The sequence below is a fragment of the Nomascus leucogenys genome, chromosome 15 (genome assembly GCF_006542625.1).
Source record: "Nomascus leucogenys isolate Asia chromosome 15, Asia_NLE_v1, whole genome shotgun sequence".
NCBI lineage: Eukaryota > Metazoa > Chordata > Mammalia > Primates > Hylobatidae > Nomascus > Nomascus leucogenys.
In genome coordinates this window covers 5933283-5947652 of record NC_044395.1, presented here as the reverse complement: position 1 = coordinate 5947652, position 14370 = coordinate 5933283, and the positions used below count along the sequence as shown (strand labels likewise).

The window sequence follows — 14370 nt, the reverse complement described above, 5'->3', positions numbered from 1 at the left end:
TAGCATGCTAATTCACCCAGGTACACCAAAGGTTGGTCTTCAAGAAAACCCTTCAGAGCACAGTATTTTATTTCCATATTATCAGGCTCTCCGAGCACACATAAATTTTTCATAAAAACAAGCTACCATTTATAAAAAAAAGGTATTGGTAATTTTCATTGGATGTGTATATCTGTGTGTTATTAGATTCATATCTGTTTATTCTTCCAAATAAGTAGGAAAACATTGAAAATATGGAGAATTAGAGGTCTTTTCCTGATAATATGACCAAGTCTCTACACACACAATACTTCATGGCAAGCATCTGAATCGTTTTCTTACATTCTGTGTTCCCTGAGTAGAAGCACTGAATGTCTATAAAACAATCACATAATGAGCTTAATAAATAAAATTACATAACTATTACTTATAAGTTTAAGGGAGACAAATGAGTCATTTAATACAAATAGGTGGCAAAATCAAAGAAAAGCATAAACTTGAATCTTGAAGAAAAGAGAGCAGAAACTGAAAAACAATGTCAGAAGAAAAAAGAAAAGACCTGCTTTATTTTTTCACGAAAGTGTAGGAAAGCAATATAAGAATCCAATATATTATGTTTTGTAAAAAAAAATCCTAGTTTTGAAAAAAGGCACTTTACTAGCTACCCCCAAACCATCTAATAAACCAGCCAAATGCACACCGAATAACGACCCAGTCAAAATATAACATTAGAAACCTCCAAAATGCTTCCTCCAAAAGATGGTATGACTTTCAGAATCATTCCCACATTCTCCACATAATACACTTCTGATTTACTTTGATTTTACATTCTTAGTTTTTAAAATATCATCATATGACAACAGAATAAGAAGTACATATTTAAATTAAAATCAATGATCCTTAAAATTAGAATATGGCTAAAAGAAGTAGGAAATAAGTACAACAAGAATTGATCTTTGATTTTTTTTCTTGACAGTTTCGTTTCTGCTCTTTTCATTCATTCACTCGCTCACTCACTCATCAATCATGTATTTATTAAGTCTCTTCTATTTTGCAGGCATCATGAAAGCATTACAGATACAGACGAAAAAGCTGAGTTCCAGTTTCAGGGAGGTGGTTTCCAGGCTAAAGGGACATGAGTACAGTATTACTTATTAGAATGTGCATCATCATTCTACCTAATATGACTACCTAAAGGATTAATTTCTGGCGTTATTTGGGCTTCGCTTTTTCCTACTGTGCTCTGATTTAAAATTTTGTGCATAAAATACAACACAGAAATATGTTCAGGGAACAGAGAGTCCTCTCCGAGGGTTTCAAAACATTTGTAATATTTTGTACCAAACATAATTTTACCTAGTTTTCTATAAACCTCTCACTATTTTGTTTTAGTGCTCTCAATTCACACTTTTAATGAAATTCAGTTCTAAATATGTACAGCAAAAAAAAAAAAATACTAAGTCTTATGAAAAAATCAGTGATACCAGAAAAAGAAATTAACGTCACAACAACAACAACAACGACACAACATTTTAAAGCTATCATTAAGGATGCCAAAGTAGGCTGGGGGCAGTGGCTCATGCCTGTAATCCCAGCACTTTGGGAGGCTGAGAAAGGTAGATCACTTGAGGTCAGGAGTTCAAGACCAGCCTGGTCAACATGGTGAAACCCTGTCTCTACCAAAAAATACAGGAAAAAAAAAAATTAGCCAGGCATGGTGGTGGGCACCTGTAATCCCAGCTACTCAGGAGGCTGAGGCAGGAGAATTGCTTGAACCTGGGAGGTGGAGGTTGCAGTGAGCCGAGATTGTGCCATTGCACTCCAGCCTGGGCAACAAGAGCAAAACTCCGTATCAAAACAAAACAAAACAAAAGGATGCCAAAGTAAATGACAAATTAGTATAATCTGTGCTCAAAGAAAGTACTATGTGGGCAGATTTTTATTTACTTCTTTTTTTTGTGGGCAGATTTTTAAATAATCAGTTCTACAAATAACTGTGATATAATGTTTAATACACTCAATTATAAACACTGGTTTGTGATAGCTAAAACTATGATCATCCTGATTGAACAGCAGGGACCACACATAAAAGAATAAAAAGACAACTGCCTTGTCAGGCTCCTGTGTGATTTCTTACACTTTGTGCAGAAGACACAGGTAAGTTTGTCACTTGCTCCAACAGACAGGTACTCAGAAGTTTACAAAGTATAATAGGATAATCTCTCTATAAAGCTGATTTTTCACTAGGAAATATTCAGAGAATTAACCATTTAGCAAAACATAATTTTTAAAAAATTTTTATTTTACATGGAATGCTTCACGAATTTGTTTGTCATTTTTGGGCAGGGGTCACACTTATCTCTGTATTGTTCAAATTTTAGTGTATGTGCTGTCGAAGCAAGCACATAAAACGTAATTTTGATATGAGCTTCCTTCTCAGAAAAATCTAGTGCAAGGTTAATTTTGTTTAGGGCAAAGACACTATATCAAAGTCTAAACTTTGAGAAAGAACAATTATATATGATATATATCAATATTATATATACTGTAGGTGTCTCATCTCTCCTCACAATTATATATATAATATATAATCATTTTTTCTTCATTTTATTCTAATTATTTTAGAGTTTAAAATATATAATCAATTCTAATTGTTCTAATTTAGACTTTGAAATAGTCTCTCTCTATATATGTATGTGTAAATATATACACACATATGATATAACTGTGGTTATAGGTCATGGACAATACATATGAAGTCTTTTATTATTATTATTATTATTATTTTTTAAATAGGGTCTCATTCTGTTGCCCAGGCTGGAGTGCTATGGTGTGATCATGGCTCTCTGCATCCTGGACCTCCTGGGCTCATGAGATCCTCCCACCTCAACCTCTCAAGGAGCTGGAACCACAGGCACGTGCCACCATGCCCAGCTAATTTTTTAAAATTTTTTGTAGAGACAGTGTCTCTACAAAAAAATCAATGATAAAAAATCAATGATACCAAAAAACTCTGTTCCACTCAAATAGATTTTATCATAATTAGGAAACAGATGAATACTGTAGTTTAACCTGCTATTTTTCAGTTTAACCTGCTATTTTTCAGATATAATAGCCTCTGTCCTCCCCTATCATCCTTATGAAGAATGGAAACATAACTGAAACCTCTAAATACAACTAAAATTAAATTGATATTTGAAAGCTAATGAGCATGGCAGGACAAATTGGAAAACTCATTTTTTTTTTCTTTTTTTTTTTTTTTTGAGATGGAGTCTCACTCTTGTTGCCCAGACTGGAGTGTAATGGCATGATCTTGGCTCACTGCAACCACCACCTCCCAGGTTCAAGCAATTCTCCTGCCTCAGCCTCCTGAGTAGGTAGGATTACAGGCATGCGCCACCACGCCTGGCCAATTTTTGTATTTTTAGTAGAGACAGGGTTTCACCATATTGGCCAGGCTTGTCTTGAACTCCTGACCTCAGGTGATTCACCTGTCTCGGCCTCCCAAAGTGCTGGGATTACAGGCGTAAGCCACCATGCTGGGTCTCTCTTTCATATTAATGATCACATCTAAGCAAGGTTTAACATATTACATGGTGTTAAACATGCCATGTTGCCCAGGCTGGTCTCAAACTCCTAGGCTCAGGTGCTCTTCCCATCTTGGCTTCCCAAAAAGCTAAGATTACAGGCATGAGCCACCACACCCAGCCCCCGATGAAGTCTTAAAATCTGAAAAAACTGAAATTCCTCACAGTCATTAAATCAAAGACAAACTACTAAATCACTTAGCTATTAAAAAACCATTTTATTTCCTAATTAAAATTTTAGTTGATAAACTTCAAAGGTTTCCCTTCTCCTGCTAATTTAGGCTTCATTTGAATGTTCAAATGAATATCCTTCTTATGAATATTTATTCATTTCTTACCAACCCTGATGAAACAAGAAGTCATTTTAATTGCCAAGTATAATATATCTGACCTCGGTCTTCGAGGTTTCTGGCTCCCAAAGTTTACTGAATTTCAATTACACTTTAATGTCACAAGTTAATTTTTTTTCTAGTCATTTGAGTTTAACTTGGCAAAGAGGGATTAATCTTCCAGGATTATTAAATTCATTTCTAATATTCCTCTAATTTTTTTAATTGAAAAAGCAAGACAACTAAGAAAAAAAACAACAGTATTCTCTAATACTTTATTATAATTACATTCATTTTTCATATCACCTAAGTATCCAGACTTTTAAAAGTTGTATCTACTATTTATAGATAATATTTTTCAGGTTCCTACATTGTATTCAAACTTATTTATTTACTTAGAGACAGGGTTTTGTCTTGTTGCCCAGGCTGGAGTGCAGTGGCAAGATGATAGCTTACTGTAGTCTCCAACTCCTGGGGTCCAGCAATCCCCCGACCTCAGCCTCCAAACTAGCTAAAAGTACGGGTGTGTGCCACCATGCCTAGCTCGTTTTGTACTTTTTTCTGTATAAATGGGGTTTTGCTATATGCTGCCCAGGCTGGTGTCAACTCCCGGCCTCCAGTGATCCTCCTACCTTGGCCTCCCAAAATACTAGGATTGCAGGCATAAGCCATCTCACCCAGCTCAAACTTAAAATTTTTAACAGCTTCAACATTTATAGAACATTCCCCTGTATGGGTGTGGTGGTCCACGCCTGTAATCCCAGCACTTTGGGAGGTCAAGGTGGGTGGATTGCTTGAGTCCAGGAGTTCAAGATCAGCCTGGCCAACATGGCAAAATCCCACCTCTACAAAAGATACAAAAATTAGCTGGGTGTGGTGGTGTATGCCTATAGTCCCAGCTATTCAGGAAGCTGAGGCAGGAGGACAGCTTGAGCCCAGGAGACACAGGTTGCAGTGAGCTGAGATTGTGCCACTGCACTCCAGACTGGATGACAGAGTGAAACCCCATCTCAAAAAAGAACATTCTCCCAAACTTGGGTATTTCATTTTCTTTGTTCTCATACATTATGCTATGATGAACATTTTTATTTCTACTTAATTATAACATTAAGGTAAGTCCCTAAGGATGGATTCATTAGATGAAAGGAACACTATAAAGTGTCTTGCTATGAAATGTCAAATGTTTTCCAAAAAGGTAGTGCTAAATCAGAACCTCTGAAACCTATTGGTGAAAATCACTGCTACATTTATGGCACTGGATATCATAATTTAGAAAAACAGCTTTGTTATTTTACTATTTACCAAGGTCAAAGGGTATTTCAAAATTGCCTAAAGATACATTTCCATGATTACAAATAAGGATAAACATTTTTCTGTATTTTGTTTATTATTTATAGCCCTGTGACAGTTCAATGTTTGTATCTTTTCTCCATTCTTTTACTCAGGAACTTTAATTTTCTAAAAAATCTGAAATGATATTCTCATACACTATAATAGCAGCATTTCATCATATCCAAAAAATGATTATATTTCCTTGTCTATGGTACCTCTCCCTCTACATTGTTATTTTTCATTATATGAAAAGTATATATATATTTAAGTCATTTCTTTATGTTTTTTGTTTAAATCTGAGAAAGCTATTATTTATTTTATCTCAAAACAAAATCAATTCACATTGGCAATTCTGTAAGTTTAAAATGGTTAACTTATACATTTGAAGTTTATTTTCAGTATGATGAAGTGTGAATTTTTTTCAAAACTATTTAATTATCTCAATATGTATTATAAATAGCTCTTCTGCATGACATGGTTCTAAAACCATACTTTTCTCACAACAGATTCTTATGTACAGTAACAACTATTTCTGAACACTCTAAGCTGTTTCACTCACATTTTATTCTCGGCACAAAACTCTGCCTTTAAAAAAAAAAAAAAAACATTTTTTTTTTTTGAGACAACGTCTTGCTCTGTCGCCCAGGCTGGAGTGCAGTGGTGTGAAATCAGCTTACTGCAACCCCCGCCTCCCGAGCTCAGGTGATTCTCCCACCTCGGCCTCTCAAGTAACTGGGATTACAGGTGCGTACTACTACGCCGGCTAATTTTTGTATTTTTGGTAGAGACCAGGTCTTGCCATGCTGTGTAGGCTGATCTCGAACTCCTAGGCTCAAGCTATCTGCCTGCCTCAGACTCCCAAAGTGCTGGGGGATTGCAGGCTTGAGATACTGCACCCAGTGAAAACTCTGCTTTTCTAGTTTTGAATATTGTTTTAATATATAATAAAACTAGATGTCTCCCATCCTATCACTGATTTTTTTCTTTGACAGTCTCACTGGTTGAGTTTTCCATGTGCATTTAGTTGCAGAAGTAATCCTCAGGGTTTTCTTTTGTTTTTGTTTTTTTAGGGATCTGCATTAAGTTGGTATTAATTTGGGAATAACATCTGTTTGAAATAACATTTTGTCTGCTCTCTCAAGAAACATGGTACAGTTTGCATTAAATTCCTAAGTCCATTGATATTCTTTTAACAATGAGTAAGACCTTAATTTGAACTTGATACTATCAACTCAGTATTATTATTATTACTTTACCATTGTTTTTCACTAATGGTCTTCTCAAAAGGCACAATGGGTATTTCCCATACTAATTTGGAATTTCACAATCACCTATTTCTGGTACTTAGCAACATCATAGGTAGATCCTGCCTTCATCTTCTGGCATTTCTGAAAGAGATGCTAGAGTAAAGTGCTATTTTTAAATATAAAAGGAAAACTACTTTTTTTCTTTCCCTCCTATCCATCCCCTCATCCAACAACTAAATTCTTGATTCATAATTTAATTTATAAAGAAAGGAATATAGATTCCTACAAAAAATAAAATACAGATTCCCTACAAAAAATAAAATGAAAAATAAAAATTAGCCAGGTGTGGTGGCGCATGCCTGTAGTCCCAGCTACTCTGGGAGGACTGCCTGAGCCCAGGAATTCAAGGCTGCAGTCAGCTATGATCACGCCACTGCATTCCAGCTTGGGCAACAAAGAAAGGCCCTGTCTCTTTAAAAACAAAAAATTGGAAGATTGATTTTGGCACTTCATGTCTCAAAACTATGACAGTTTTTTTTCCATAAGAAGAATTAGATAAATATTTTAGCATAAAATGTGGGTGGCAAAACTGGCTGAAGAAGCTATCTAGGGAGAAATAGAAACTAAGGCAAAATAACAGGGTGGTTGTAATATATTTTGTGTGAATGTCCTACTCTTCCTGAACAGAACATGAGCATCTCTGATGCCAAAGTGCATTCTTAGACTTTTCATTCTCAGCTCCACCCAGAACTGAGTACCTGAGAAAGCTTAATAAATGCACTGAACTGAAATGAAACAGGTATCATTTGACCAAATCTACTCCATAATTGGTTACAGAGAACCAATACGGAGAGGTCAGAAACTCAAGGTATAAGCTTGCACATTTTATTTTTACCTTCAAAACCAGAATTTAGAAGGTGCTCCCCAAGGTCACAACCAAACACCCTCTCTTTCAAGATTCCCCGCTGCTTCAGCTTCTGTTTTGTTGGACGAGACTTCATGAATGTTCGTAAGAACGTAATGAGCTTGCCGTGCTTTTTAGACACTAAAAATCAATAAAGAGAAAAGATCTTAGTTGTGGCAAGAGGTTACATTTTACTTAGCATAAAAAAACATATCTCAAGAGGCTGACAGCAAAATAACCTATTATGAATATACTTTATAATCTTTAGGAAAATATCAGCAGAAGTTTAGCTAAGAGTTGTGTTATAAATAACATTATAATTTTGTACTTTCTTTTTGTTGCGGGAAGTCAGGGAACCCGAATGGAGGGATCAGCTGAAGCCACGGCAGAAGAACATAAACTGTGAAGATTTCATGGACATTTATTAGTTCCCCAAATTAATACTTTTATAATTTCTTACACTTGTCTTTACTGCAATCTCTGAACATAAATTGTGAAGACTTCAGGGACATTTATCACTTCCCCAATCAATACTCTTGTGATTTCCTATGCCTGTCTTTAATCTCTTAATCCCATCATCTTCATAAGCTGAGGATGTATGTTACCTCAGGACCCTGTGATGACTGCGTTAACTGCACAAATTGTTTGCAAAACACGTGTGTATGAACAATATGAAATTTGGGCATCCAAAAAGAACAGGATAACTGCAATTTTCAGGGAACAAGGGAGATAACCATAAGGCCTGACTGCCTGTGGGGCTGGGCAGAACAGAGTCATATTTCTCTTCTTGCAAAAGCGAATAGGAGAAATATCGCTGAATTCTTTTTCTCAGCAAGGAATAACCCTGGGAAAGAGAATGCATTCCTGGGGGAGGTCTCTAAAATGGCCACTCTGGGAGTGTCTGTCTTATGCAGTTGTAGATAAGGGATGAAATACGCCCAGGTCTCCTGCAGTGCCCCCAGGCTTACTAGGATTAGGAAGTTCCTGCCTAGTAAATTTTAGTCAGACCAGTTCCCTGCTCTTGAACACTGTTTCCTGTTAAGATGTTTATCAATGACAATGCGTGCACAGAGGGACATGAAACTTTATCAGCAATTCTAATCTTGCCCTGGTCCTGTAATCTCGCTCTGCCTCGATTTGCCTTGTGATGTTTTATTGCCTTGTGAAGCATGTGATCTCTGTGACCCACACCCTATTCGTAAACTCCCTCCCCTTTGAAAATTGCTAATAAAAAACTTGCTGGTTTTGCGACTCAGGGAGCATCACGGAACCTGCCAGCATGTGCTGTCTCCCCCGGACACCCAGCTTTAAAATTTCTCTCTTTTGTACTCTTTCTCTTTACTTCTCAGACCGGCCGACACTTCGGGAAAATAGAAAAGAACCTACATTAAAATATTGGGGGCTGGTTCCCCCTGTATCTTCTCACCACCTTACCTTATGAGACTGTAAGCAAATTTAAATGTTGTAACCCATGACGTTTGAATCAAGCTTGGTAAACCTTCCCAATACACACTTAAGGATGTTACAGGATTACAAGAGGAACCTGAATTTTACTGTAACATATTGCTTTGGAGATCTTTATAATAAGTAAGACTTAAAATGGTGTAAAAGCGGTTTGCATTTCTAGTCAATTTTTAAATTATTTTACTTGGTTAGAAATTTTCATAGCACTTGTAATCTGTTGAATATAACTGAAAAAAGAAAACTCTTTCTCATTTTGCAAAGAGGACAATCCCATAATGACACAGAACACACTTGTCAACCTAATGGCTATATAAATACAAAACACATACCCACACAAGCATCAGATCGTCCATTAACATTCATCTATAATACACTAAGTACATCATCTTAAATCCTTTATAGATCAAGGAAAAAGGTGAATAAATTAATATTTGAAAAAATATTTCCACTGACTGATACATTAGAAAGACAACTGAAAAAAACTGAAAGTAAACAAATCCCTTAAAAATGACTTTTGCTGAGAAGTGCAGCTTATAGGGATAATTATGCTAAAAGTCAACATACAACAATATCATGAGCTCAAAGATTAGTTGTTAGAAGACTAAGCTGGATGGCCTCAATCCACCTACTAAGTTTGCAGATGATTACTGAGAGTCTTACTGAAGCCTACTATACATTTTTAAAATTTTTCATGGGTACACAGTAGGTATATATATTTATGGGTACATATTTTGATACAAGCATGCAATGTGTAATAATCACACCAGGGTAAATGGGGTATCCATCCCCTCAAGCATTTATCCTTTGTGTTGCAAACAATCCAATTAAAGTATTTTAGTTACTTTTTAATGTACATTTAAATTATTTTTGACTGTAGTCAACCTGCTGTGCTATCAAACGCTAGGTCTTACTCATTCTTTCTATTTTTTGTACCCATTAACCATCCCTATTCCCCCCCCAACACTGGCTTATTACCCTTTCTGGCCTCTGGTAACCATCCTTCTACTCTGTCTCCATGATTTCAATTGTTTGGATTTTCAGATCCCACAAATAAGTGAGAATGTACAAAGTTTATCTTTCTGTGCTCAGCTTATTTCACTTAATATAATGATGTCCAGTTCCATCCATGTTGTTGCAAATGATTGAATCTCATTTTTTTTATGGCTGAATACTACCCCATTGTGTATATGTACCACATTTTCTTTATCCATTCATCTGCTGATGAACACTTAGGCTGCTTACAAATCTTGGCTGTTGTGAGCAGGGATACAACAAACATGGGAGTGCAGATATCTCTTCTATATATGAATTTCCTTTCTTTTGGGTATATACCCAGCAGTAGGATTGCTGTATTGTATAGTAGCTCTATTTTTAATTTTTTGAGGACCCTCAAACTGTTCTCTATAGTGGCTGTACTAATTTACATTCCCACCGACAGCGTAAAAGGGTTCCCTTTTCTCCACATTTGTTACTGCCTGTCTTTTGGATAAAAGCCATTTTAACTAGGGTGAGATAACATCTCATTGTAGTTTTAATTTGTATTTCTCTGATGATCAATGATGTTCAGCATCTTTTATATACCTACTTGCCATTTGTATGCCTTCTTTTAAGAAATGGCTATTTGGATCTTTTGCCCATTTGTTAATCAAATTATTATTTTCCTTTGAGTTGTCTGAGCTCCTTACATATTCCAGTTATTAATCCTTTGTCAGATGGGTAGTTTGCAAATATTTTCTCCCATTCTGTGGGTTGTCTTTTCACTTTACTGATTGTTTCTTTTGCTGTGCAGAAACTTTTAAACTTGATGTGATCCCATTGTCCATTTTTGCCTTGGTTGCCCATGCTTGTCTGGTGTTACTCAACAAATCTTTGCCCCCTCTAATTGTCCTGGAGATTTTTCCCAATTTTTTTTAGTAGTTTTATAGTTTGAGGTCTTAGATTTAAGTCTTCCATCCATTTGGACTTAATTTTTATATAAGGTGAGAAAGAGGGGTCTAGTTTCATTCTTCTGCACATGGATATCCAGTTTTCCCAGCATCACTTATTGAAGAGACTGTTATTTCCCCAATGTATGCTCTTGGCACTTTTGATAAAAATGAGTTCACTGGAGGTGTGTGGATTTGTTTCTGGGTTCTCTATTCTGTTCCACTGGTCTGTGTGTCTGTTTTTATGTCATGCTCTTTTGGTTATTGTAACTGTAATATAATCAGAAGTCAGGTAATGTGATTCCTCCAGTTTTGTTCTTTTAGCTTAGGATTGCTATGGCTATTATTTAGTTCCATATAAATTTTAGTATATTTTTTTCTATTCCTGTGAAGTATGTCATTGGTATTTTGATAGGAATTGCACTAAATCTGTAGTTTGGTCTGGGTAATATGGACATTTTTAACAATATGGACTCTCCCAATCCATGAACGTGGAATACCTTTCCATTTATTTGTGTTCTCTTCCATTTCTTGCATCAGTGTTATATAATTTTCATCATAAAGATCTTGCATTTCTTTGGTTAATTCCTAGGTATTTTATTTTATTTGTAGCTACTACAAATGGGATTGCTTTCTTGATTTCTTTTTCAGATTGTTCACTGTTGGGATACAGAAATGATACTGATTTTTTCATGTTAATTTTGTATTTTGCCACTTTACTGAATTTGTTTTATCAGTTCAAATAGTTTTTTAGTGGAGTATTTAGGATCTCCAAATATAAGATCATATTATCTGCAAACAAGGATAATTTGGCTGCTGCTTCTTCAATTTGAGTGCCCTTTATTTCTTTCTCTTTTCTGATTGCTCTGGCCAGAACTTCCAATACTATGTTAAAGAAGAGTGGTAAAAGTGGGCATCCTTGTCATGTTCCTGATCTTAAAAGACTTTCAGTTTTTCAGTTTTTCCCCATTCAGTAGGATGCTGGCTGTGGGTCTGTAGTATATGGCTTTTATTATGGTGACACATGTTCCTTCTATATCTATTTTTTGAGGGGTTTTATCATGAAAGGATGTTGAATTTTTATCAAATGCTTTTTGAGCATTAGCTGAGATGTTCATACGGTATTGTCCTTCATTCTGTTGATAAGATGTATCGCATGTACTGATTTGTGTATGTTGAACTATCCTTGCATCCCTGGGATAAATCCCACTTGGCCATGATGAATGACCTTGTTAATGTGTTGTTGAATTTGGTTTGCTAGTATTTTGAGAATTTTTTGCATCAATATTCATCAGTGATATTGGCCTGTAGTTTTCTTTTTCTGATGTGTCATTTGTTTTGGTATCAGTGTAATACCGGCTTTGTAGAATCAGTTTGGAAGTATTCTCTCCTCTATTTTCTGAATATTTAGAGTAGAATTGGTACTTGTTCTTCTTTGATTAAATGTTTGGTAAAATTCAGCAGTTAAGCCATTGAGTCCTGGGCTTTTCTTTGCTGGGAGACTTTTTATTACAATTTTGATCTCATTATTTGTTACTGGTCTGTTCAGGTTTTGGATTTCTTCATGGTTTGATCTTGGTAGGCTGAACATGTCTAGGAGTTTATCCACTTATTCTAGATTTTCCAATTTACTGGCATATAGTTGCTCATAATAGCCACTAATGATCCCTTGAATTTCTGCAGTGTCATTTGCAATGTCTCCTTTTTTATGTCTGATTTTCTTTATTTGGGTCTTCTTTTTTTTTCCTTAGTCTGGCTAAAGGTTTGTCAATTTTGTTTAACTTTTCAAAAAACCAACTTTTTCTTTTGTTGATCTTTGGTGTTTTCTTTTCAGTTTCACTTGTATCTGCCCTGATCTTTTATTATTGCTTTTTCTTCTACTAATTTGGGTTTGGTTTATTCTTGCTTTTCTAATTCTTTAAAATACATTGCTAGGGTGTTTTTCTTGTTTCTCATGTAGGTACTTATAGCTATAAATTTCCCTCTTAGTACAGCTTTTATTGTATCCCATAGATTTTGGTATGTTGTTTCTATAATCATTTGTTTCAAGAAATTTTTTTCAATTTCCTTCTTAATCTCTTCATTGACTCACCGTCTTTCAGGAGTATATTATTTAATTTCCATGTGTTTGTATAGTTTCCAAAATTCCTTGTTACTTATTTCTAATTTTAGTCTGTTGTGGCCAGAAATGCTTGATATCATTTCAATGTTTTTTTTTTTTTTTAAATACTTTTAGATTTGTGTGACCTAACATATGGTCGATCCTTGAGAATAATCCACATGCTGAGGAGAAGAGTATGTATTCTGTAGCTGTTGGATGAAATGTCCTGTAAATATTTATTAGGTCTATTTAGTCTACAGTGCAGAGTTCCTATGTTGATTTTCTGTCTGGAAGATCTGTACAATGCTGAAAGTGGGATGCTGAAGTCTCCAGCTATTATTATATTGGGATCTATCTCTCTCTTTAGCTCTAACAATATTTGCTTGATATTTCTGGGTGCTCCAGTGTTGGGTGCATATATAGTTACAGTTGTTATATCTTTTGGCTAAATTGACCCCTTTATTATCATATAGTGACGTTCTTTGTCTCTTCTTATAGTTTTTGTCTTGCAATCTATTTTGTCTCATGTAAGTATAGCTACTCCTGCTCTTTTTTGGTTTCCATTGACACGGAATATCTTTTTCCATCCCTTTCTTTTCAGTCTCTGTGTATCTTTATAGATGAAGTGTGTTTCCTATAGGCAACAGGCCACTGGGTCTTGTTTTTTCACCCATTCAGCCACTCTGTCTTTTATTGAAGAGTTTAGTCCATTTACATTCGATGTTATTATTGATAAGTTCAGACTTCCTCCAACCATTTTGTTATTTGTTTACTGGTAGTTTTGTGGTCTTCTTTTCCTTCTTTCCTTCCTTCCTGTCTTCCTTTTAGTAAAGGTGATTTTCTCTGGTGGTATGATATAATTTCTTACATTCTACATTTTCTGTATGCATTGTATATTTTTGGATTTGAGTTTATCATGAGGCTTGCAAATACTACCTTATGACTCATTTTTAAGCTGGTAACAACACTGTTTGCACAGATAAGCAAAAAGAAAACTAATAGACTGCATGCTTTAACTTCATCGTTTAACTTTTTGTTGTTTCTATTTATATCTTATTATACTGTCTACATCTTGAAAAGCTGTTCTAGTTATTATTTTTTATTGGTTCATCATTTAGTCTTCTACTTAAGATTAGTTAACACACCACAGTTAGTGTTATAATATTCTATGTCTGTGTACTTAACTATTACCAGTGAGTTTTGTATATTCATATAATTTCTTGTTGTTCATTAATGCCGTTTTCTTTCCGACTGAAGTATTCCCTTTAGCATTTCTTGTAGGACAGGTCTACAAGCTGAAATTCCTTAGCTTTTATTTGTCTGGGAAAGTCTTTACTTCTTCTTCATGTTTGAAGGATATTTTCACCAGATATACTACTCTAGGGCAAAGTTTTTTTCCTTTAGCACTTTAAATATGTCATGCCACTCATTCTCTCTCAATCTGTAAGGTTTCCACTGAAAAGTCTGCTGCCAGATATACTGGAGCTCTATTGTATGTTCTT

At 35.3% G+C, this 14370-nt stretch overlaps 1 protein-coding gene and 1 non-coding gene across 7 annotated transcripts in view; both read right to left on the bottom strand.

Moving 5' to 3' along the window:
* ARHGAP32 (Rho GTPase activating protein 32) overlaps positions 1–14370 on the bottom strand; it is a 307294-nt gene that overhangs the window by 27693 nt on the left and 265231 nt on the right. For all 6 annotated transcript variants that reach the window (XM_030794518.1, XM_030794519.1, XM_003253401.4 and 3 more), the window contains one exon: positions 7370–7519. In XM_030794518.1, the coding sequence (XP_030650378.1) occupies positions 7370–7519 (150 nt within the window). The remainder of the gene's footprint in view (positions 1–7369; positions 7520–14370) is intronic.
* On the bottom strand, positions 2281–2384 carry LOC115830518. The gene has a single exon (XR_004026070.1). It is a non-coding gene; the product is annotated as a U6 spliceosomal RNA (small nuclear RNA).